Source organism: Diorhabda carinulata, chromosome 4, assembly GCF_026250575.1.
Source record: "Diorhabda carinulata isolate Delta chromosome 4, icDioCari1.1, whole genome shotgun sequence".
NCBI lineage: Eukaryota > Metazoa > Arthropoda > Insecta > Coleoptera > Chrysomelidae > Diorhabda > Diorhabda carinulata.
In genome coordinates this window covers 12,162,443-12,185,031 of record NC_079463.1, presented here as the reverse complement: position 1 = coordinate 12,185,031, position 22,589 = coordinate 12,162,443, and the positions used below count along the sequence as shown (strand labels likewise).

The following is a 22,589-nucleotide window of genomic DNA, read 5'->3' as shown; positions in this document are numbered from 1 at the left end:
ACGTCCGTATACTTAAAAAAGTTGGACAAAACTTCTATCAATTTTTATTTCGTAAAAGTAATATTAAAAGTACAACTGTGAGCATTATTTATTTGATGTGAGGAACAAGTTACATTACTATTGGTAATTGAATTAGCAACATTTAACGAGTTGAAAGAAATATAAATAAAATATTTACTTTCTTGCTCATATTTTCCTCTGATTTATTATTTCATAATGCACATTTTCCATATAACTAGTATCAACGCGTTTTTGGAATTTCACAATTCCTATCTAGCTGAATTATCAAAATTATTGTTTATCCAATTAAGATTGTTTTATTCTTTAATTTCTTTGGGAATACTTATCATAAATTTAACTAAAAGTAAAATTAGATACATGTTGCTTTTTACAAAACCTTTACTACATTTCTTTTTAGTACCCGTGCGTTCAAATTTCGCTCTGAAAACAACCACGAACATGGCGCGAGGTCATTGAAACTTAGAGGGAAGTGTCGCTACTGGCTTATACTTATCCAGCTGTGCCGCGTCACCTCACATGTGCTACACGTATTCCAATTTGCGCCTTGTCTAAAAAAGGACTTATCAAGACTGGCGTGGAGCTTTCTCCAAGTTTCTCCACCCCCGGCTTTCTGTTTGCAACGTTCATTCTTGTCCTGATATCCGTTAAATGGAGCTTCCACTTGATTCTAACGCCTGGTGCGAATGACATTTCTCCGATGGACATCCATTCCCAACTGTGTGAGGTGCGTGGAGAAAAGTGTATGCCACATGTGCGCAAATGATGCAGAAAATTCAAAGATCGACGTATAGACGAATTTCGGACGAAATGATTACGAAAGTGGAATAAGCAATGCTGAAAGATAGAAGCTGATTCCTGATGTATACAGTTTTACTACACCAACTTTTATGAAATTGTGCTCAAAACACACGTTTTTTTCTTCTAATTTTTCTCAAGGGGTAATTTATACTTTTTGTGGATATCTCTAAACCGTCTGCAGTTAGTTTGATACAAATAATCATCAATAAACCCTTTTAAATGTAGAAATACAATGTACGTATAGTAGTAAAAGGAATATTTACCAAACAAAATTTATTATACAATAATAATTAAAAAGAAAATTAATAATTCATATTCGATAATGTGTTCTATAGTCTCTACCACTTGGAATACCACCGTATCGTCTCATTCTCCTAACAGCTTCACGAAGATGTTTGGGTTGTAAAGGTCCCGTGTCCCCCAATTCGTCCATGACATCCAATCCTGCATTTACCAAAATATTAATGTTTTTAATCGTATACTAATCACATTTACATTTTTCTAACATATATGGTAAATATATCTATTTACGAAGACTTCTCCCTTTGTTCTCCCTACCAACCCTTTCACATTTTCATTTATTATGCATAGAATAGAGACACTAAAAATATAACCTTCTAAAACGTGCCCACAGTATATGCCCGAATTTTAATTTCAAAATGAATTAGGTCGAGCTAAGTGCGGTGATTAAAAGAGTCTAATTCACAAAGATACATTAGGGGAATCGGTAGTATGATGTAGTGACTAAAATTGAGAATAAGAAGTGAAAACATAGAAATTCACAGCCTTCGAAAAAAAATCGGAATTAACTTTCAGCTTGGGATGTGTTAATTCAGTCAATTACTTGTAAAAGGTAGTTGCGAATACAGGTGTTTATAATGCCAATTCATTTCCAAAATTACGTGAGGCGTTACAAAAAGACGCTGAGGGTAGTTGTTCAAAACCCTGTTATAGGTCAGTCATTGCAACATCTACAATAACCCAAGCAGGCTTCGAAGTAATTGAACATCCGCCATACTTTCCAGATTTAACCCACAGTAATTATCGGCAAATACCAGATTGAAAATAATTAGTACGGTGAAGGATTGTTTTTTATACCGTGGTTATGGATTGAACAACATTTATTTTGAAGTACACTAAATGAGAAGAATGTAGTGGAAGAGAGGAGGTGTAAAGGCATCAGTCCTCGTAATTCAAAAATTATTTCCGTATTTTATACCCGAACGATTTACCCTACAAGTTTCAGTAGACAGGCAGTTATACAAAGTTGATTGTTAACAACCAAAACATAACATTTGACAATTTTCCAACAAACAAAAAACCAGATTAAGTTTGTGAACAAATCACCTTAAATGAATTGGCGAGAAACGCTATTTCCTTGACCACTCCTATTCCCTTACCTAACCTATTTAGATTTCTATCTATGGGGTAATTCATAACAGAATAGTGGGCGGCCAAGGGCCGTTGATAATATAGGCCTTCTGATAGTCCCGTCGGGCCCCATTTGAAATTACCTAAGGCCGATGTTCTTTGAAAAACGATCAGATGCTTTGGCTTGAACCTTTGGACAAATTAGGATATGAAGAAGGAAAAACTGCTGTGACTTAGGTCCTCTGTCGGATGGAAACTGCATCGTGGCCACCACCTCAATGATTTCATCAACTGTTCTTCCGTAAAGCCGTTATCAGCTGCAGATTCGATCGTCCCTTCGATTTCGCGTAGCTAGCAGTTTTGCGGCTTTTGGAACCAACTCTTTGTACGATGGGCGTAGAACCAGGAGTTGTTAGCCTCTTAACAGGCTTCACCAGGACCTCCGAGTTGGCAACCCTGGGCGAAGGAGGATTCTAGGCCGAGGCAACCTTAGGATCCGGGATCGTTAAGCCATAAGCCGTATTGGCAGCCATGGCCTTCCTTCTCCTTTTGTCCAGTACAGATGTTGCGGCATTTATGCGGGATCTTGTGATAAGCACCAATCAAGGCTTCGACATCGGTAGAAAGCGATGCTTCGGGGATAGTAGGTTCTTTGCTTCCTGTTTACTAGGAGCCTTCGGGAAGAAGAGGAGGATTTGTCATGGTTCCTGCTCTTGCAGTGCCCTTGGAATTTCTCCACGTTTCCCTTAAGTACCATTCATCCTTCGGCTCAACGTCAAGGTACAACGGTACACTGTTGGGTGGGGTTTTGGGGTGGATTGAAAGTTATTGTATACTAAATTCCAACAAAAATAGGTAACACAATTTAAAAGGCACAATGGATTAAACATAGCGCTAATAAGATGGAACAACAAATGCTTATTCCAACGGGACCAAATTTATTAAAATACGTTCAGTCGTTTAGGAATTAGGGCCTTATCATACTAGCGGATATTGAGCGTCTTTAAATCGAAGCGGGCGCGCAACGATCCCACCGCGCACGCGTTGCAAATTTGTTGCGGATGCCATTTTGTACTGTCGCGTACAAACGCCAACCCGTCTCATTTCAGTCCGTAACGAGACACGAATTTAAGAGGACGTAGGTGCTTACTCGTATCATCATGGCATCATTGGGATATTTGAATATTGATACAGAATTTATAAGTGAAATTCAAAATCGTTAAGTGATGTGGGACCAAAAAAGCACAGAATTTAGTGATCGTAATTAAAAAAAAAGGCGTGGGAAGAGGATAAAATGAATACAAAGGATGGACGAGAGGATGAATAAAGACAGAAAAAGTGCTGAAAGTGAACCCAAATATAACTTTGCGTTGTCTCTGGTTGAAGATACAATCAAATAGATGCCAAAATAGAGATGGGAGTTTTGAAAAAATACAATCATATGTTGTTGAATTTCCCTGAGCAAAATTGAATCCTATTTTACAAATTATTTTTATTTTAGTATTTTAACATTATGCTTAGATTTTATGTTTAAGGAAACTTAACATTTAGTTGAAAGATATTTTAGAAAAGGAAAAGTAAGTTTTATGACCCCGGACACATGGGTTACACAAAGGACTCTTTTTTTTTACTTTTCGGAGTAATGCATATATTTTAGTAAAACATCTGTAATTTTATGATTCTTAAGGAGAGGCTTAGACCTCATTGTAAATATTTTATTATTAGTTTTTAGTTAGTACAAACCGACTCTTTCAAGCGTGAGGACGCTTCTCGAAAACGTAGTCTTTTAAATAAAGACTTAATATATGAATGTTAAACACTGTGTATTTCATTTATAAATATAAAACCTAATAATCACGATTACCTATCCATAACTTTCAACATATGTCTGACAGCTATGCTCTAAACTATCCGAAGCCACCCCGGAATAATTCATTGCAGGCAATTAATTCTTCACAAAATGTTTATGACGAGAACAGTAACTTTGAAGATGATTTTTTTTTCTTAATAGTAATTTCCTAAATCCTGGTACTTATCACATTTTATCCATTTTGTTAATGAGTGTATGTTAGCTAAAAACACGCAACGAAAACTTTGCATTTCTGACACGCGTCCCCGCCGTCCCCGCGGCGTGTTCGCGCCGCATTCGTTGAGTGCCCGCTCCGCCCCGCAGCCGCTCACAAACCGCTAGTATATAAAATTTTTGAACAAAAATCCCTCTTAGTACATTTTTTGGTAACATTTACTCGCTAGGTTTCAGCGAACAATCACTTTAAAGCTTAAAATGGTGCAAAGATTTTCCGCTGTCTTCATTTGGCTACTTTAATGCCAATTTTTGGCATGTCTCTACAATTGATAGTTTCCAAGATAATTCAAAGTTTTAAAAAATTTTCTGAAGATTTTATTCAAATTATGATTGTGAAACCATTTACATATTTTAATAGAAGCCTCGACGTCCATTAGTCAATCAAATAATTTTCCATTTATATTTCCTGTATAAAATAATCAATTTCGTAACATCTTTCGCATCTCATCTTGTTTACAATAGGCATTTATACAAAATAATAATAAAAATTACGTTCAAATATACAACATATTTTCTTAGAAATTGAAGTAAATAGGTACAATGACTTTTGGGTTTATCGGAGATGCGAGTTTATCACAAATGAAATGTCATACTTAAAAAATCTGATCTCATTTAAAATTCTCAACACAATTACCGGAATTTATGATTAAGTCGGTTAAATATTGATTTGACATTTATTTATAGCTTGTTCATTGTTGAATAAAGCAGCATATACGGGGATTATTTTATTTCTTGTATTTGCGTTTAGAATATAATCAACGTGAACGAAAATAACTCAAACATTGTTGACTCTAATTATATTTCTCATTATTATTCAGTGATTAAATCAATTATACACTTTTCTTATTGTCATTTGAATAAAAAAATTAATCTCGATAAGATTGGTTCGATAGCAATCAATGTTAAGACAATGAGTTATAACATTCGTGACAGAAGAAGAATCAAACCAAAAAAACTGACATATCAACTATTATAACTTTGAAAAATTTCGATACACTTCAAAAAGCTATAAATAAACAGTTATTTAAAATTACTAAATGCTATAGGTTATAAAAGGGATCGGTATAAAGAATTTACTTGGTAACAACATCATTATTGTGCATTCTACCCCATAAAATTGATGTGGGGTTAGTTATGAGGTTAGTTGAGTGAAAACTACGAAGATGTTTGGAGAATATCTCCTATAGTTTTATCTTCTTCCTACCGTGTTATGTATAAATAAAATTTAGTACGGAAGTTTGTGAAATTTTAACTTTTCATTGATAATTTTATTGAAAGTTCAATAACCTGACAATTGTTAGAAGAGTTTAGCCAAAGTTTCCAAAAATTGACGATATTATTGTATGAATACCTTTTTCTGTTTATATTTTTCATTAAAAAATGAAATTTAGTTCATTTAATTGATAATAGCTCAAAGATCTCAAATTATATTGTACTGATATTATCCAGGGTGTTAGAGCAAAGTTATCCAGGGGGCTAAAAGTATAATGTTGAAAATAATTGCGCCGAAATTTATGAAAAATTAAATTTATATGCATATTTTTTGAAAAATCAATATACTACTAATATTTCACAAGTTTTATCAATCAGTGAATTATTTTAGATCAGGTGAATATTGCGGATGTGGCAATAAAAAGTAAAGTAGTTTGGGTACTTTTTCTGCTAAAATAGCATAAGAACGCGCAAGCACAATGATTTGGTTAAACACATTCTTTTTCTGGACAAATTTCTTTTTTTCCTCTTAAGTATGCCATTAGAATGGGTTAGCTAATCAGTATATTATTGAACTGTTATTGTTTTCCATTTTTTTCTCAATAAAGACATTTTGAATCCCAAAATATCTTACCCATCATCTTGATGACTAAAAAATGGTTCTGGCTTTCTTGGGAACACTTGAAATTTCGACAGATGATATCAGAAATATGGGAAAAACTAATAATATAATCACTGCAGCATTGTTAAAATCTAAATAGTCACTTTTTCATCAAATCATCCTACTAATAAGAGATATATAGCCCCAAAAAGAATACACCAGTACACCAAGAAATTAGTGAATATTCAATCTTGAAACTCTTTTATAACGTTTTGCAACATATTTGTTTGTAATTTAACCAAATCCTTTCCCTATTCATTGTTTCCAATCATAAGTCACAGTCAATTTACTCTTCAAATTTTCTGATTTCAGATAACCACAAACAAATAATTCAGTGAAATTAGATCGCAAGAAACAGGTGGCTATGAATTCTTTGATAATGTTTTGCAACTTATTTGCTTGTAATTTAATGATTTTTCTTGCCTTATTCAGTATGTTCAATAACAAATTTAAATCGGTTCACTTTTTGAGATTTCTAATTTTAAATAACCACAAAAAAAGAATTCAGTAGAATAAGATTGCAATAAACGGGTGGCTATTCAATCTTTGAATTCTTAAATAACGTTTTGCAACATATTTGCTTTTAATTCAATTAATTTCTTGCCTTATTTGATGTTTTCAATCACCAATTTAAGTCGGTTCACTGTTGTAGATATCTGATAACAAATAGCCATAAAAAGAATGGCTCAATGAGATTAGATTGCAATAAATGGGTGGATACTCAATCTTGGAATTCTTTACTAAAATTTTGCAACATATTTGCTTGTATTTTGCCTATGTGGCGTTTTCAATCACCAATTTAAGTCTAATCATTCTTGTAGATTAATGATTTCAAATAACTCCAAAAATATTAATCCAGAGAAGTCAGATCACAAGAAAAGGGTGGCTATTCAATCTCCTCACATCTACTAAACAATTAGGAAAATCATTATTGCGATTAGCTTGTAATTTTGTTGCATAATGTAACCATATGTTTCTATTATGATATCGATTAATAAAAACGTTAATAACAATCAAAAAATTGGATTTTTTCCTTTTTCTCAACTTTGGAATGTTTGCTTTATCAATATACCTAAGATAATACTTATGTGGGATATTATTATATATAAAGTAATTTTCACAATTGGTTATAATTAGCATGATTTTTTTACATCTTTCAATTTTTTTCAATTATTTTAGATAATTACATAATTTGAAAAATATATTCAATTTTATAAATACCTTCTTCTACTACTTCTCCCACAAATACTTTAGCTATACCGGCCATAGCAATAACAACATTTTGAGAAACAGAACAACCAGTTATTGTTTGCATCAGCCTTTTGATAGCAGCTTTAGGAAACGCTGATCTTCTATACATTTCATAACGATCCAACTGTTCTTCTGTGAAATTCGAAACTAGGACTCTGAAAATATAATATACATCATTTTCCACTCAAGAATATTGCAGTGAATAGTGGACATTTTTCTTAAAATATGCTTGAAACTACCTCCAGTTTACTTACTGCATCTTTTCTCTTTCTTCTTCTTCCAATTCCTTCTTGGTTTTTGTCTCTTTTTTATGTTTTGGTGAATTGGTAGTTTGGCTTTGAGATACTTGAGGTAGTATTATATCAGAACCGAGGCCAAGTATATCTTCTTGTTTAACTTCAACAATTTGTGAGGTATTATTGAAATCTGAGCTGAAGTCTCGTAAATTTTCTTCTATTGCTAGTCCCATATCATGAGAATCATCATCTTCCTCTAAAATTTCTTCGTCCGAATGTATATCGCCTAATTCTAAATTATCTTGTTTTATGTTATCTAATTCCTTTTTTGTTAAAATATCATCCATTATACTCAAACTACCTATTTTTTTCCTTACTCTAAACTTTTATGTTATGCTTAAATCTAGTAAATAAATGTTTTTATTGTTGACACATAAACTTAGAGGTTATATTTGAGATGACATATTGAGAACTGTTATTTTTTCACCAATATACATCGAAAAGATATTATATCTCATCTTAAAATTGTAGAGAATTAACGTACATATTCAAGCGAAATGTTGGGTATTTTTGTGATACTGTATCGTTATACCTCAAATTATTTTATGGTTTAAGCATTAATTTCTAATTGTAAAATTATTCCATTGACTTAAATTAATGTCAAAAGATTCTTCTTTTTTACAATAACTTCCTCATTTAACTAGATATACAAACACATGATTTTGTACAAATAAGTGGATTTGTTTGTTTTATTTTCTTCTTAGTTCAATAATCTTATACAAGATACGATTCCCATATCATGTATTTTGGAAAGTTGCGACCTCCCAGGGTTAAAATTCTAAAAGTTGTCATTTCGTATTAATTCCAGTTAAATCCACCGGTGGCGTTGTAAGTAGATTTATGTCTGTATGTTGTCATACTTACAATAAATTCTCTTTTTAAAAGAAACTATACTATATTTCTTATTAAACAAATCTATCACAGTTTGTGTCTATAAATAGAACAAATAGTATAAAAATGAAATTTAACTATCATATATTGAATGTGTTGTATTGTTTTCTTCCCTATGCTGAATACATATTAAAAAATTCTTGAATGCTTAGTAATTTTTGGTAATTGGCATCATTGTTCGATAATGTCAATTTTCAGTCGATATATCTAAAATTTCTTAAACAATAATAATTGTTTATTTTCTAGATAATAAAATGAAATGTTTATAAAAGTTTGTAGGTCTTATTGTTTATTAAATTATACGTGTTTCTGAAATTACTGTAGTGCAGTACGCGTTTTATATCGTCCTGTGAAGTGCTTTACTTTTTTTGTTTAACGAATTGTTTTTGTGGGTTTAACAAACAGTTTATAGACAATGCAATAAGTTTGATTGGAGTTTTTTCATAAAGGTGAGTAGATAATATATTATATCACTCATATTCGATACAATTTAATAAATAATTATTACATTTACCTTCTTGGACTGCTTTCTTTCTCTAAAATGTTCCTTAAACGTTTGTCCATTATGGCATTATTCTGATTAAAATTTGACATTTTAGTACTCTATTATTTGATTAACAGAGTCGATTTTTTATCTCCAAGTAAGAAATTTACTGACTTACTATTTTATTATTATATTATTTATATTTTTGTACGAATAATTATTGCTAATTTTACTGTGTGTTTCGTATGACGTATCTTTTGTCGATTTTCTTTTTTTTATTAAGAACGTGATAAACAATCTGCCCCTAAGACTTGCTAGGATTAAAAGTTAGACAAGTGCAGTAATATATCACTATTAATAAACTGATTAATGAGCTTAAAATATGTTTTATTTTTATACATTACATTCACGTCAAGTATTTTTTTACTCGATATTGAAATGAAAAAGTTTTTTTGAAAATAATTATAAAGATTATGAAGATTTACGTACTAAATCGATGTTTATCAATTGCTTTTTGTTTTTATAACCTTTAGTTATCGTAATTTGAAAATAATTAATCCTGGGTTGGAAAACTTCCTCACACGAAATATTTATTACAGGATTGTTAAGTGGTTACTTAAATTTGGATGGGGCTTGTTTTGCCCCCTGATTACTGCTCTGGCTCCTACTTCAAATCCTGTATATCCAGAAGGTAAGTTATATTATATAAATGCAAAAGGGATGAGTTAATAACTTTTACGGTGTTTTAAATTGAAAAATATTTTCAATATTTGTTTAATAAAAATTCAAAAATGATAGTCAAATTTGTAAATGATCTATAGATCAATTTTAAAAGCTTCTTCCAAGAATTTAGGTATTATCCATGATGCAATAGTATGAAAGTATTTTACAACTTCTATTCTTCTTCTTCCTCTCTTTTTCTGAACTTTTATAAGCAAGGGAGAAGCTCAGATCAGGCAATATTAAAATTACCTTTGATTTCTTTGCTGATAACGATGCGAGCGATAGATAAGATGGTTCACGGATCGATAGAACACCGAAATAAGAGGGGGTTTAAAGGCACAAACCTAACCTTATCTAATCAAACCTCACTTAACCTAATGTAGCCATCTAAGACGCCATCTCCACATTATGGGCATCACGGACGATCCGGAGTACCGTTGGTGCATGGAGGAGGACAAAAGCGCTGACCACGTCATCTTTGAGTGCCCTGAACTCATACGAACGCGGCTTAAACACTTGGGCGAGCCTCACAACTTGTCTAATGACATCAAACCTCAAGTGGGACACGACTGGCCTATCTGAAGGCTTATGGGCTCAATGGCTCCTTGGCCGCCCACAATTAAGTTAGAACTATGAACCTAATCAAACCTAGTCTAACCAAAGGTAACCTAACATATCTCAGTGTATAGCTGTCTCTTCCCTGGAGCTTAGCTCAAGATTTAATCTTCTTTTTGACTATATTATGGGTCGAAAGAATTCAACTTATGTTAAGGGAGAAAGAGAGGTTCGTTCGGATGTTTGTGAAAGGTATGGGAATATTATTCGTGTGGGGTGCGGGATATATATATAAGTTTAGCCCTGATATAGGAAAAATTTCCTCTGCAGGATCGGGATTGTAGTTTGAGGCGGAAGAAAATATCGTAACAGCTTTTGGGATTAAAATAGACATAGTTTTCATTGTTTGGCCGATGAACAAGTCGTGAAATCGCAGAAAATTTACTTCGTTATACACTGTCCGAGGGAGTTGTCAGAGGCATACTCATTTAATGCCGTCCACTACTTCTCCCCAGACCTAGAAGGTGTACTCAACACACTGTTTACACCACCACTGGACCAAAACTCACAATTACTCTGTCTGTCTGAAGCGCGTTTCGACGAGACTGAAAACTGTATACACCACCACTCACAATTACACTGTCTGACGCGCGTTTCGATAACCAAGTTATCGTCTTCAGAGACTGAAGGGAAATTAAACGCGCGTCATACAGTGTAATTATGAGTGTTGGTGTAGCGGTAGTGTAAACAGTATGAATATCACCATCGGTTCCACAAATTCCAACTCACTAGGAGGTGTTGCCATCTTGCGACAAAAAATTCGACGGAGTAAATAGTTACGTATAGTACATGTAAACAATGACCAGCGATGCTAGAGATAGTGAAGTGGTTAAACTGGGGGAAAGACGAAAACATTAGAATATAATGTAACTAAATTACAGCCCCCAATATTATCAGTAGGTAGATTAAAACTTTCAAAATTCTTATGGTACATGGAAAGGTTAGGAAACAACAGAGATACTGAAAATAGAATTTGGTTAGGAAAGAAAAAAAAGAGGAAAAAGATGGAAAATGTTAATTTATATATAAGAGGTATGTGAGGAAAGTAAAACTGTTGACAATCTCGGAAAGTTTTTGACTGTTTCATTAGTGTTTTTGTTGTTTGTTACAAAAATGACAATCAAATTTATGTCAAGTTTGGTTTTTGTAAATTTGCTAGTGTGATTTCGGAAAAATTGAAGTGGGAAAATTGTTAATTGAGAGTACAAGTTTTCTGCTGACGGAAATTATGTTTAAAAAGCCGAAACGACGTTGAAGATTAAGTTCTAACTGCAGAAACTGATAAAAACGTTGAACCGTTGATCGTGTGACAGTTTTTGTGATATCAGAATGTTATTTAACAATAAGGATGATGATAGTCCAAGAAAATGGGGTGAATTTTGGGAAAGCTCTTGTACGGAATGGTAATTTATATGGGGTTATAGGGGATATGTTCTTAAGTGACAAAATAAAAAACAAATATATGAGAAAATCAATTAAAGTGTATGTCACTATTGATGAATTACATATTATCTTTAGATATAGGTATTGGTTTAAAGAATTTTGTAATTTATTCATGTTTGGCAGTTTTCCTTCAATTCAGACTGATACTCAGCAGTGACATTAGTAATTTTCTTTCTATAAATAAGAATTCGTTCCATAGACGGATCAATTTCCATAAAGAAATCATATAGGTAGCTCATTTGTCATTCTTAAACCTTCACTAAGATTTTCCAAATGGAAAGTCACGTTTCAAGTGCTTGTTGAAACCTCTTCTTAAATGGGCTGTGAATTTAACATTTCCTCAAAGTCGGTTTCAGTCAAATCTTCATCTTGCGATTCGAGCAACTCCTGAATGTCACTTAATTCTCTATCTGTTCGAACCTATCATCGCAATTTCAGCTAAATATGCAGTGAAAGTTTGAATTTGCTTCGTTCGTCTTCCTCTTCGTCATTTCCGCTCTAAGATAAGGCCACAGCTTTCTCCAGCATGATTTCAATGTGTATGAATTCAGTTCTTCAGCAGTGGATTAAGAAGCAGGCTGAGTTTAATAACCATGCCTCGTATAATTTCTCTTGAATATTTTTGTTGTCAATTCATAGAAATAAAATTTTCCTTCTAATTTCACTTGATAGTTTACTTGAGTGGTCTTGTACGAGATGTTTTTATATCATCTAAAAATCATTCGTATATTTTTTTCGCTTGTGAAAACGAAAAACATTTTAATGTAGATGACTTTGATACATTCTCCTCCCAATATAGTTCGTATATTTTTAGACGTCGAACTCTACTTAACCTTAATTTGCAGCGTTCATTATCAATGTTTTTAATTTATACTTGATGCATAAATACCTACGCAGAGCACCAGTGCGCATAATAACGCATATAATTATAATACGAGAGTTGTTCGAGAAGTTTTCGGCTTTCGGATCAGGTTCGCTATTTACAATCTACAGTCTTGCCTGTTTCTTCGTTGCAGTTGTGCAGTTGATGACCCAGGCTCCATCCAAAGACTTTTTAGACAACTCTCGTACATTTGCTAAAGAATGCCGTAACTAATATATCGTTGAAAAAAAGAGATGAAATTCGGTATAGATTTTATAACAAAAAATATGATAGAACAGTTTTCATGGGAAAAGTTTATATACAGAATAGTAAAGCATAAAATATCGATGCATTATTATTGCATTTCCACTTAATTTTAGTATTACCACTTCTTAAAACCTATGAATTCAAATACTATAAAACGTAAATAAGAAAATCCTAAGGAATTTACCAATAATACGTCAGTGACAGGGAACATCAAATTAATTATATATAAAAAATAATAAACTGTCAATATTTAAAAAAAACCTTTAATTTGGGTGACTGCCTCATATAAACTTTCTTAGGCTCAGTTGCTCTATATGAGGTCTGGTTATTAAATAACGAGACTGCGCGCCTAGAGACCGCCCTAGACGGGTGGGGTAATGAATTCAGGGCACTCTTCCTTTCACAAAACCTTGTACAGCAACAAAAAACTCCAACTGAGTGCTATAAATTGTTGCAAGAGGTCTATGTGGACTATTCTCTATCTCGTGCGCGTGTTTTTGAGTGGTGTAAGCGCTTTAATGAGGACCGAGAGAGCACTGAAGATGACTAGCGCCCAGGTTGCCCTGTGACTGTTTTAACTCCGGAAACAGTGACTAAAATCAACCAAATTGTGCGTGCAGATCGTCGAATGAGCATCCGGATGATTGCCGAGGCTGTAAACGCCGATAAAGAAACTGGTAGAAAAATTTTATACGAGGAATTACACATGACAAAAGTCTGTGCCAAAAAATCTGATTCTTGACCAAAAGCTTTTGCGTTAACGGGTCTGCTCTTTGAAATGTTAGAAAGGATAGAAAAGGATCTGCTTTGAAAGGGGCCTGATTTGAGTCGATGGAAGCGGTGAAGCAAAAAATGGCAGAACTCCTAAAGGCACTCACCAAAGAAAACTTCTAGCATTGCTTCGATCAATGGAAAAAACCCTGTTTGTGACAAATCATAGTAGAATCGTGCCCCACTCCGCCCTTCTCGAGAAGCCGATCAGGCGCGTTGGCTTGAAACTTTTGACGTTACTAGACAAACTGTGAGTCTTGCCGAAGTGCTTGAACCTGGCAGTGGGTCCTCAATGATGACGTGGTCAGCAGCTTCTTTCTCCTCTATGCATCAGCGGCATCCTGGTTCATCCAGGTTGTCCATGGTTAGGGTCCGGACCTAACCTTGAAATAAATAATGGAGAAATATAGTGTCTTTTAAAATATTTAAAAAAATTAAAATAAAATTTAAAATAATTCTTTTTAACTCTCCAATATAAGGATCCTACTGAAAGCCGAAGGGGTAATAACGATAAGCAGCAGAGTACCACAAGGTTCAGTTCTTGGACGATCTGCTTCGGTTAGAATTACCTTACGGAATAACATTAATAGGCTTTGCCGATGATATTGCTGTGGTGGTCATAGAAAATAATGAAGATACGTTAATGCATAAAATCAATTTAGGCCTGTTATTTATATCTTATTGGATGGATGAAAATAACTTGAACCTGGCACCTGAAGAAACGGAAGCGGTTGTCTTAACAAAAGAAGGAAGATTGGTCCCATTCAATTCAATGTTACAGGAGCTGTAATCAACCCAAATACAGTCATTAAATACCTTGGCGTTTGGATTGGCAAGAAGTTAACTTTTGGGGAGTATATCCGGCGGACTGTAGATAAAGTAGAGAGAACAATTATTACAGCCCCCTCGTGCTTAATGCCGAAACTTGAAGGACCAAAAGCTTCAAAAAGGGGAATCCTAGTCATTGCAGAGCACTCTCAAATTTTATACGCTGTTCAGATTTGGCTCACGATAATAGAAAATAGATCACTGGTAAAAAAACTGCACCAAATACTCCATATCACTTAATGCAGCAGAAATAATCGCTGACATTGCTTCGATAGAAGACGCACAAAGGAACCTAATGCATATGTGGGAAGACAGATGGACACACTCCCAAAAAGGACGCATGTGAGCGATGGGAAGAGTTAAGGGAAGAGTAAAAAAATATCATCGGAACAGCTTTAACATAAATAGATTGGAATTAGACAAAATAAACAGAAATTAAAGAAAAAGAAACTAGAATGTTAACGAATAGAAAATAATATACCTTTCTATGTAAATGTGAGTAATGTGATAATGGTTTCTAGTGTGAGGTAGTGCTATAAAAGGATATTTAATAAAAAGTATAAAAATAAAAGAAAAAAATCCTTCGAGCCGGATTTGAACCAGCGACCTATGGATGTCTACTTCAAACGATTCCACTACAGTCCACCGCTCTACCAACTGAGCTATCGAAGGTTATTTAATTTGCAAGCGACAGCACGTGGTAGCACACATTATTATTGTTATAGTTATATACAAGATGTTACATCAAGAATTATTCATATAGTAATTTGTATAGAGTATAGTGCTATGCAAAAAAACCACTGCCTCTCTTATCTTTGAAACGATTATACACAAATTGAGGTTATAAATATAAGAGAATTTACGTCACTACATTGTTTCAAATTCTATATGTTTATGTTTCCATTATGGCAGTCACTAAAACAAATTTGTCATAGTCTTCGAACATTGTTGCTATCAGTATACCAGCACTAACAATTACACTGTTTCGACAATCACATTCTCGTCTTCAGACACTTGTGGTAAACTTTAATCTTTTAGAAAACAGAATATTGATAAGGATCATCTTCCAGGAATGCCTTTTCAAGAAGGTTGTTTCTTTTTGCAAATATATATGTTTCTGTCCTGTTAAATGTTAAATAAACTATTTTGAACGATCTGCCCAATTCGCTAATTATCGATATTTTTAAAAATTAATCACAGCAATACTATATTTTTATTTAATATCTAGATTCTGATTTTGTTTTTATTAGTATAAACTAAAACTTCGATATATGACAATAGTAGATAAGCTATGTATGTCCTGGAACGGAAATGACGTCATAAGTTGGATGTCCGCCATATTGGATGTCAACTGTCATCTATCGTGCGGGCTGTGGCATTTGTATGTTCTGGAGCGGAATGACGCCTCTCGCCATGTCCGCCATCGTGAATCTCAATCGTCATCTGTAGCGTGTGCTGTGTTATATGCAAGTTCTGAAACAGTATGTATGTTGTGGAAAAGTAATGTCATCCGTCATGTCCGCCATACTGGATGTCAACTTTCGCCTATAGTTTGTGCTGTGACATATGTATTTTATAGAACGGAATCGACGTCATAAGTAGTGGGATGTTAATGGAAGTAACGTTATCCGTCATATCCGCCTTCGTGTCATGCCAGCTGTCATGTATCGTGTGTGCTATCTCATCTGGCATTTCCATCGATTGCTCTGCGATGCCTATGATCATGTATGACATCTGTCGCGTGTACTATGTTGTCTTCATAGAAAAAATAGTAAAGATAGAGAGATCTAGGTATGGATATTTTTTCTAGTGGGTCCGAACGGCTGGCGAAGAGAGAAAGATAATCGGTCTCTATTTCTTTCTAATCTATGCTAATTGGATCGAAATGACGTCGATGTATTAAGTAGTAGGCAAAAGTGAAGAATAACAAGTTCCGAATTTATTGGCGAGTAGATTGAGAAATATCGATGTTTTTTCTCTTTGCGTATATGTCGTGTTGTCTATGAACCACTCGTAACGTGTCATTTGTCATGTGTGCTGTGATGTTCTACCTATCATATGTCAACTGACGTGTATGCTGTGTGGTCTATGTCTATCATGTCCGCCATCTTTCTTGCATGGTGTGTTGTCTATGTGTCGTCATAAAACTATGAGTGATATAAATCTATTAAAATGATAAATGCATAAAATCTACAATAACGATTTAAATTAGGACGTCCTGTTAATGTTATAATTGGAAAAAATTATGATTAAAAACGAAATAATAGATATAAAATGTTGGATAGTAAATGGTTAGAAATATCAAGCATTTTTTTGAACTTTTTTACTATCCTTCGATAGCTCAGTTGGTAGAGCGGTGGACTGTAGTGGAATCGTTCGAAGTAGACATCCATAGGTCGCTGGTTCAAATCCGGCTCGAAGGAATTTTTTTTTTGGTTTGATTCAAACTTCATTATTATTTATAATTTAACAAAAAGGTGTTGCATTTCTAACTTCTATATAATATGAAATAATCTCGACAATATGGTGAGAGGAATTAGCCATTTTAATTACCAGAAATATCTCTATATGTTTTTTTTTGGGAATATTTGAACAAAATCTTTGTCTGTTGCATCAAATACTAACAATTTTGAATATTATTGGTAACTAATATTGATATACATTTGTCATTCATTATTGATACACGTAATTATTTTGAAATTACTTTTTTTTTATTGTTTTCGTACATTAACACGACGTTAATTGTTATTCAATCAACAAATACGTCGATGTTTCTACATAATTTTTGTTTCTTTTGTATTCTTTGTCCTCGTTCGTTTTCCCATATACCTACACGACGTTTACTGGTATCATAAAAAGAAAACTGTAAATATAGAAATGTAAATAGTCTCAACCAGTTAGATACTACATGCGTTTCCTTATGTTTCCGTAAAAAGTAACTTACCAATTGCATATAAACAGTTAATTCCCGTATTTTACGTCTAATGACTATAAGTAAGTACTAACAAGGTGATGGCAAGTTGAGCAACATTCTCGTACGCATATCTATTGTTTGTTTTCTTAGAAAAGATAGACTTTAAAATCTAATTAGTTCTCTACAATGTACTGTAATATTTTTAATGTTTCATGGGAACATATTTATACTATACAATGTGAACAATAAAACTTGAATAGCGGCTATTAGATACACTAGTTTCGACACCAACATTTTGGTTTTTATTCAGTGAGTTAGAACCTGCGCTATTATATACAACACCTGGAGAATAGTCGGAGGAACAAGGGGCATAAAACCCAAAACGATGAAGGGCTGCTTGATTTATAATAATTTCGGAAGCACTACAAATCATCCTAGGTGACATTTTTTTGATGGTAACAGAACACGGTTATCCAAGTGGATATCTAAGCATTATATCCTCATCAATATGGTCGACCTTCCAACTATGTTTTATATAGAAAGTTGTCAGCATTGGACAAATGCAGAAATTATCTTGCCATGATGCTTAATGATATTCTCTACGGATGGAGGAAAAATGGAAAAGTAAGGAGAGGTATTCATGGTACCAGAACTAGGCTCGCTATTCGAAGGAGCTCGGAACCTTCCGTTTTCTAGGAAACATACGTCATATATACATACGCATTGCAATGATATTTATTCTATGTTTAAAGTTTGTATGGATATGCAAGAAGTGTCTGAACTCAGTAGGATTGAAAACAAAATAATTCTGATGTAGGTGCTTAGCTACAAGTATACGGCAATGAACAACCCGTCCATCTCGCTAAGAAGGACCACTAACTTTTCTAAAAAAATTATCAAGCCTTGGTAATAAAAAACAAGGAGTAATATCTCAGGTTCGAAAAAATTGAAGTTATTTCTGTCTTACTTAATCTTGAAGCCTTTCTATCTTTTCATGTGTAAGGTATGCTAGAGTTGAGTAATTACGTGGACTCCCTTGTCCACAGCAATTCCATTTTTCATTCTTACTAGTCTTTTGTTTCATTTCCTTCTATCTTATTTCTCGATTTTCCTCTGCCATCTTGATTTCTTCTTTCCAGCTCCTCGTTTTTCCTTTCTTCTTTTTTAAGCTCGTGCTTCATACCTAGATTTTCCGTATTAATCGTTCTCCTCCCCTTTTCACTACATGGTCAAATCTTAATTGTCCTTCTTCTTGATTTATTATCTTTTTTTGTTAAAAATTTCATTTCTGTTTTCTGTATTTTGCTTTATTGTTTCTGTGTGAGTGTCCATATTTCTGATCCGTATATCAATATGGGTGTAGCTACTTTTTTTAAATATTTTTGGGATTTTATTTGTTTTGGCATTTCCATTTTAGCTAGAAACTGTGTTCAATAATCTTCTAATAACCCCAGTTCAGTCTTACTTCATTTAAGCTGGGAGCCAAATTTGGACTACACAATGGATGAGGAAGCAATTCGAAGTATAACTCTTTTAATTTAAGCATCGTTGCCATCGATTTTGTGAATCGGTGCATTGTATTGATGAAACAGTGTTTTTTTCTTCGACATATAAGGTCGTTTTTCCTTAATTTTTGCAATAAAACGATCCGACAACTCTATGTAGTATTCACCATTGATTGTCTTTCCCTTTTAGAGATACTCGATGAATAATATTTCATACTCATCCCAAAATTCTGAAGTTGTATCCTTCCCAGCTGACTGTTGTGCCTTTAGACGCTTCGGACGTGCTTCAACGACTGCAGTCCGTTCAGAGAATGATCGTTTTGATTCCAGAGTGACGTAATGGATCCATGTTTCATTCATTGTCGCATATCGACGCAAAAAATCTGATTTATTACGTGTAAACTTGACCAACACTGCTCTGAATCATCGAAATGCGGCACCCACTTTGAAAAAACCTTTCTCTTGATCAAATATTCATGCATAATTGTAAACACATTGCCTTCTGATATCTTTACGGCCTCAGCTATCTCACGCAATTTCAATTTACTATTAGATATAACAAATTTGTGAACTTTTTTTCATGTTTTCTGGAGTAACCACCTCAATTGGATTACCAGAACGTTCACCATCACCATCTGTATGACCACGTTTGAATTCAGCAAATCAATAACAAATGGTTCTTTTCGATAGAGCTGTGTCTGGATAACACTTTTGAAGCCATTGCTGAGCTTGTACAGTAATTTTTTTCATCAAGAACCAATAATAAATTAACACACGAAATTGTTTTGAAAATAACAAAAGTAGAATCACTTAAATGGCTGTCACTTTTTTCCGACTAATCGAAATTTCATGAAATTTTCTACATAGTCTTTTGAAAGCTGGTACTTCATAAACGTCATATGGATCTGACATTGGCAGCGCCACCTGTGTGTCAGTCATACGACTTATTGAGTGATGTGATATTAATTGTACGCGGTCGTGGTTTAGGTGTTTTCTCGACTTTTTAGTATCATCTGGTGTAGTGCATCTAAAGATTTCTTTCTACTATATACTTTTGAATTAATTCTCTATAGATCTATTGGGTTTTGATGTACCAAAAGTTGCTGCCCAAAACATTAATATAAACGAGTATTTCTAATGTAACACCATTTTTACTTGTGGATTCTCATCACACAAATAGAAAGCATTATGAGAGTTTAACATGCCTTGAGGCGAAAAGGCTGGGGTTTCTTGTAGTGTTTGAAGAAAAAAATCAACTCTAACTGATAGATAGTCTGGCAAGACCTCTGTAATGATAAGGATGTACTTGCTGCTATTTAAGTATCCACCAAGTACTTACGTATTCGTTTGTGTTGCCATATTTTTTACTCTTACTGTTGGATTTTAATGAACTAAATTCAAAATTAAATGGTTCTTGTTGTTCGTGGTCTATCGTTCATTTTTTTTTTGCTATCACATTCCCAGCTTCTCTACCGAGTCGTCCAATGGCTCTAAATATATTTTTACTTGGTAAGTTAGCTGCTCTCGCCTAAAGTTAATAACATGTCGTAGAGACGGAGTTACGTTTTTTTGGAGCACCCTATATATCAGTGTTTAGTAGGAAATCGTGAGATTGTGGTTAATTAAGAATAGGATTATGATAAATCTACTGAAAGCCTACCAACAGATGTCTGTAACAGTTACCACCACAGGCTTTAGTATTTATATTTAATTTCATACATTTTTTTGCATACTTAAACATCTTAGGGCGCTTTCACACCAAACGAATCCGAATCAATCAGAATCACTCCTAATCAAGTTGAATCTGATTGACCAAGATTCGGCTTCGAACGCTCCGTTTAAATGTGAAGGGACTCTTTTCCCGCCTTCAGACCGGACGAGTCTGGTTCAATCAGGTTTGATTCGAGGTCTCACTTGATTCAACCTGTGAGATTCCTTGTCCGGTCAGTCTTGAATCAACAACTATACGAGATGGACGTGGAGTTATTAATTTTAAAAGTTAAAGAAAATAGTGCGATTTATGACGCCAGTGATAAAAATCACAGCAACAGAAATCTCATACCTTCTGTGTGGAGGAAAATTGGCGAAGAATTAAACATTCCAGGTAAGAATTATTCAGGTTGATTCAGCTGGTGTGAAAGAGTGGAGATGACGAATCAGATTCAACTTGATTCGGAGTGATCCAGATTGATTTGAATTCATTTAGTGTGAAAGGGGCCTTAATACGTGTTAATTGGCATTATATATAAGACATATTTAGCAAAAGATTAATTGGGTATTAATATAAGGGTTGGATGCTCCCTTGTAAATATTTTACCTCGTATAATAGTTGCCGTTATATAACCATCCAATGTAACTGTATTTTTTTTATTTTTTAACGTTTATAAATATTTGCAATTATATATATGAGAACCTTTTTATTTTAAAATGTGCAATCTGCTTTAACCGCGAAAGATTGATTGCACATCAGGACGAGTGAAGGTAAAGATATATTTTATTCAAGAAAAAAAAAAACGATTAGGTAAAATGAAACGTTACCATTGGATCGACGATTTTACTGCCAATGTTTACGTTATACGATTCTAGTTACGAAACGCTTGCGCTTTTTACAACGTGCAGCCACGTTGCCAGATTTTACGGAAACAGCTGTTAATCATTTCGTTTTAATTTTTATTATAAATGACTTAGTTTGGGTTTAATATTTTCTGAAAAATAAGATTTTTTTATATATATATATATATATATATATATATATATATATATATATACTTTTGCGATTGTCTGCTTACGTATTCACCTTATGTGTAAAACGTCACAAAGTTTATTAATGTACCGTGTGAACCAATAAACAGATTTCTCATTTTAGATTAGAAACAAAAAAATTCAAATACTATTTCAGTTTAAATTCCATCACCTAAAAAAAGTATTTTTCTGCTAAAATATTTATGAGTTGATAATATATTTTTCAGTGAGCGTCGTTTTGAAGTCTGAATGCGTGGCTGGTACAGGATTTCTAGCCTGAACTTTTTTCTTAAGTTCATCCCATGAATGCTCGATAGAATTTAAGTCCGGGATAAGCGCGACATCTTGTAAATACTGCCGTACGGAACCTGCGGTATTTATCGGGCATTATCCTGCATTAGGATGAAGTTTTGGCTGATGAAACTGACGTAGTTAACCGCCAGTTTGCTTCCATTGAAATGCCCGTCCAAACTATCCAAAAGTAACGTTTTTTTCCATGCAACATAGCCCAAATATTCGTCCGGGTCTTCTCTCGTGCTCTCGTGTTCTCTGACAAATCGTAGACGAGTTGCTCTGTGAGCTGAGGTTAATTTGGGATTAGAAGCTGGTCTTTTTTGCTCAAGGTTAGCTGCCTTAAGACTTCTTCTGATTGTCTAGCCAGTCACAGCCACTCCTCGCCTTTCTCTGGAAACTCTGGAAACAGCAGACTGACTCATGTTCAACGCACTGGCCACTTCTCGTTGATTCTGGTCTTGTCGTAATATGGTAACCGCTTTATCACTTGTTATGTCCATTTTCGGTTATCCCTAATTAGTACTATAGTAAAGAAGTATGAAAATCCGGAATCC

The 22,589-nt window shown here is 33.9% G+C and overlaps 2 protein-coding genes and 2 non-coding genes across 4 annotated transcripts in view; 2 read left to right on the top strand and 2 right to left on the bottom strand.

Annotated features, from left to right (window-relative positions):
* Positions 1-1,077: 1,077 nt before the first annotated feature.
* LOC130893372 (transcription initiation factor TFIID subunit 11) lies at positions 1,078-8,282 on the bottom strand. The gene is made up of 3 exons (XM_057799419.1): positions 7,655-8,282; positions 7,371-7,555; positions 1,078-1,263 (listed from the first exon to the last, which is right to left on the bottom strand). The coding sequence occupies exons 1-3, from the start codon at positions 7,981-7,983 to the stop codon at positions 1,130-1,132; spliced, it is 648 nt and encodes a 215-aa protein (XP_057655402.1). The 5' UTR covers positions 7,984-8,282; the 3' UTR covers positions 1,078-1,129.
* A 336-nt stretch (positions 8,283-8,618) lies between these two features.
* LOC130893368 (serine/threonine-protein kinase tricornered) overlaps positions 8,619-22,589 on the top strand; it is a 147,643-nt gene continuing 133,672 nt past the window's right edge. The window contains exons 1-2 of the mRNA XM_057799407.1: positions 8,619-9,036; positions 9,671-9,762. The gene's annotated coding sequence lies outside the window, so the exon portion shown is untranslated. The remainder of the gene's footprint in view (positions 9,037-9,670; positions 9,763-22,589) is intronic.
* Trnay-gua (transfer RNA tyrosine (anticodon GUA)) lies at positions 15,160-15,252 on the bottom strand. Its single transcript has 2 exons — positions 15,216-15,252; positions 15,160-15,195 (listed from the first exon to the last, which is right to left on the bottom strand). It is a non-coding gene; the product is annotated as a tRNA-Tyr (tRNA).
* Positions 16,911-17,003, top strand: Trnay-gua (transfer RNA tyrosine (anticodon GUA)). The gene is made up of 2 exons: positions 16,911-16,947; positions 16,968-17,003. It is a non-coding gene; the product is annotated as a tRNA-Tyr (tRNA).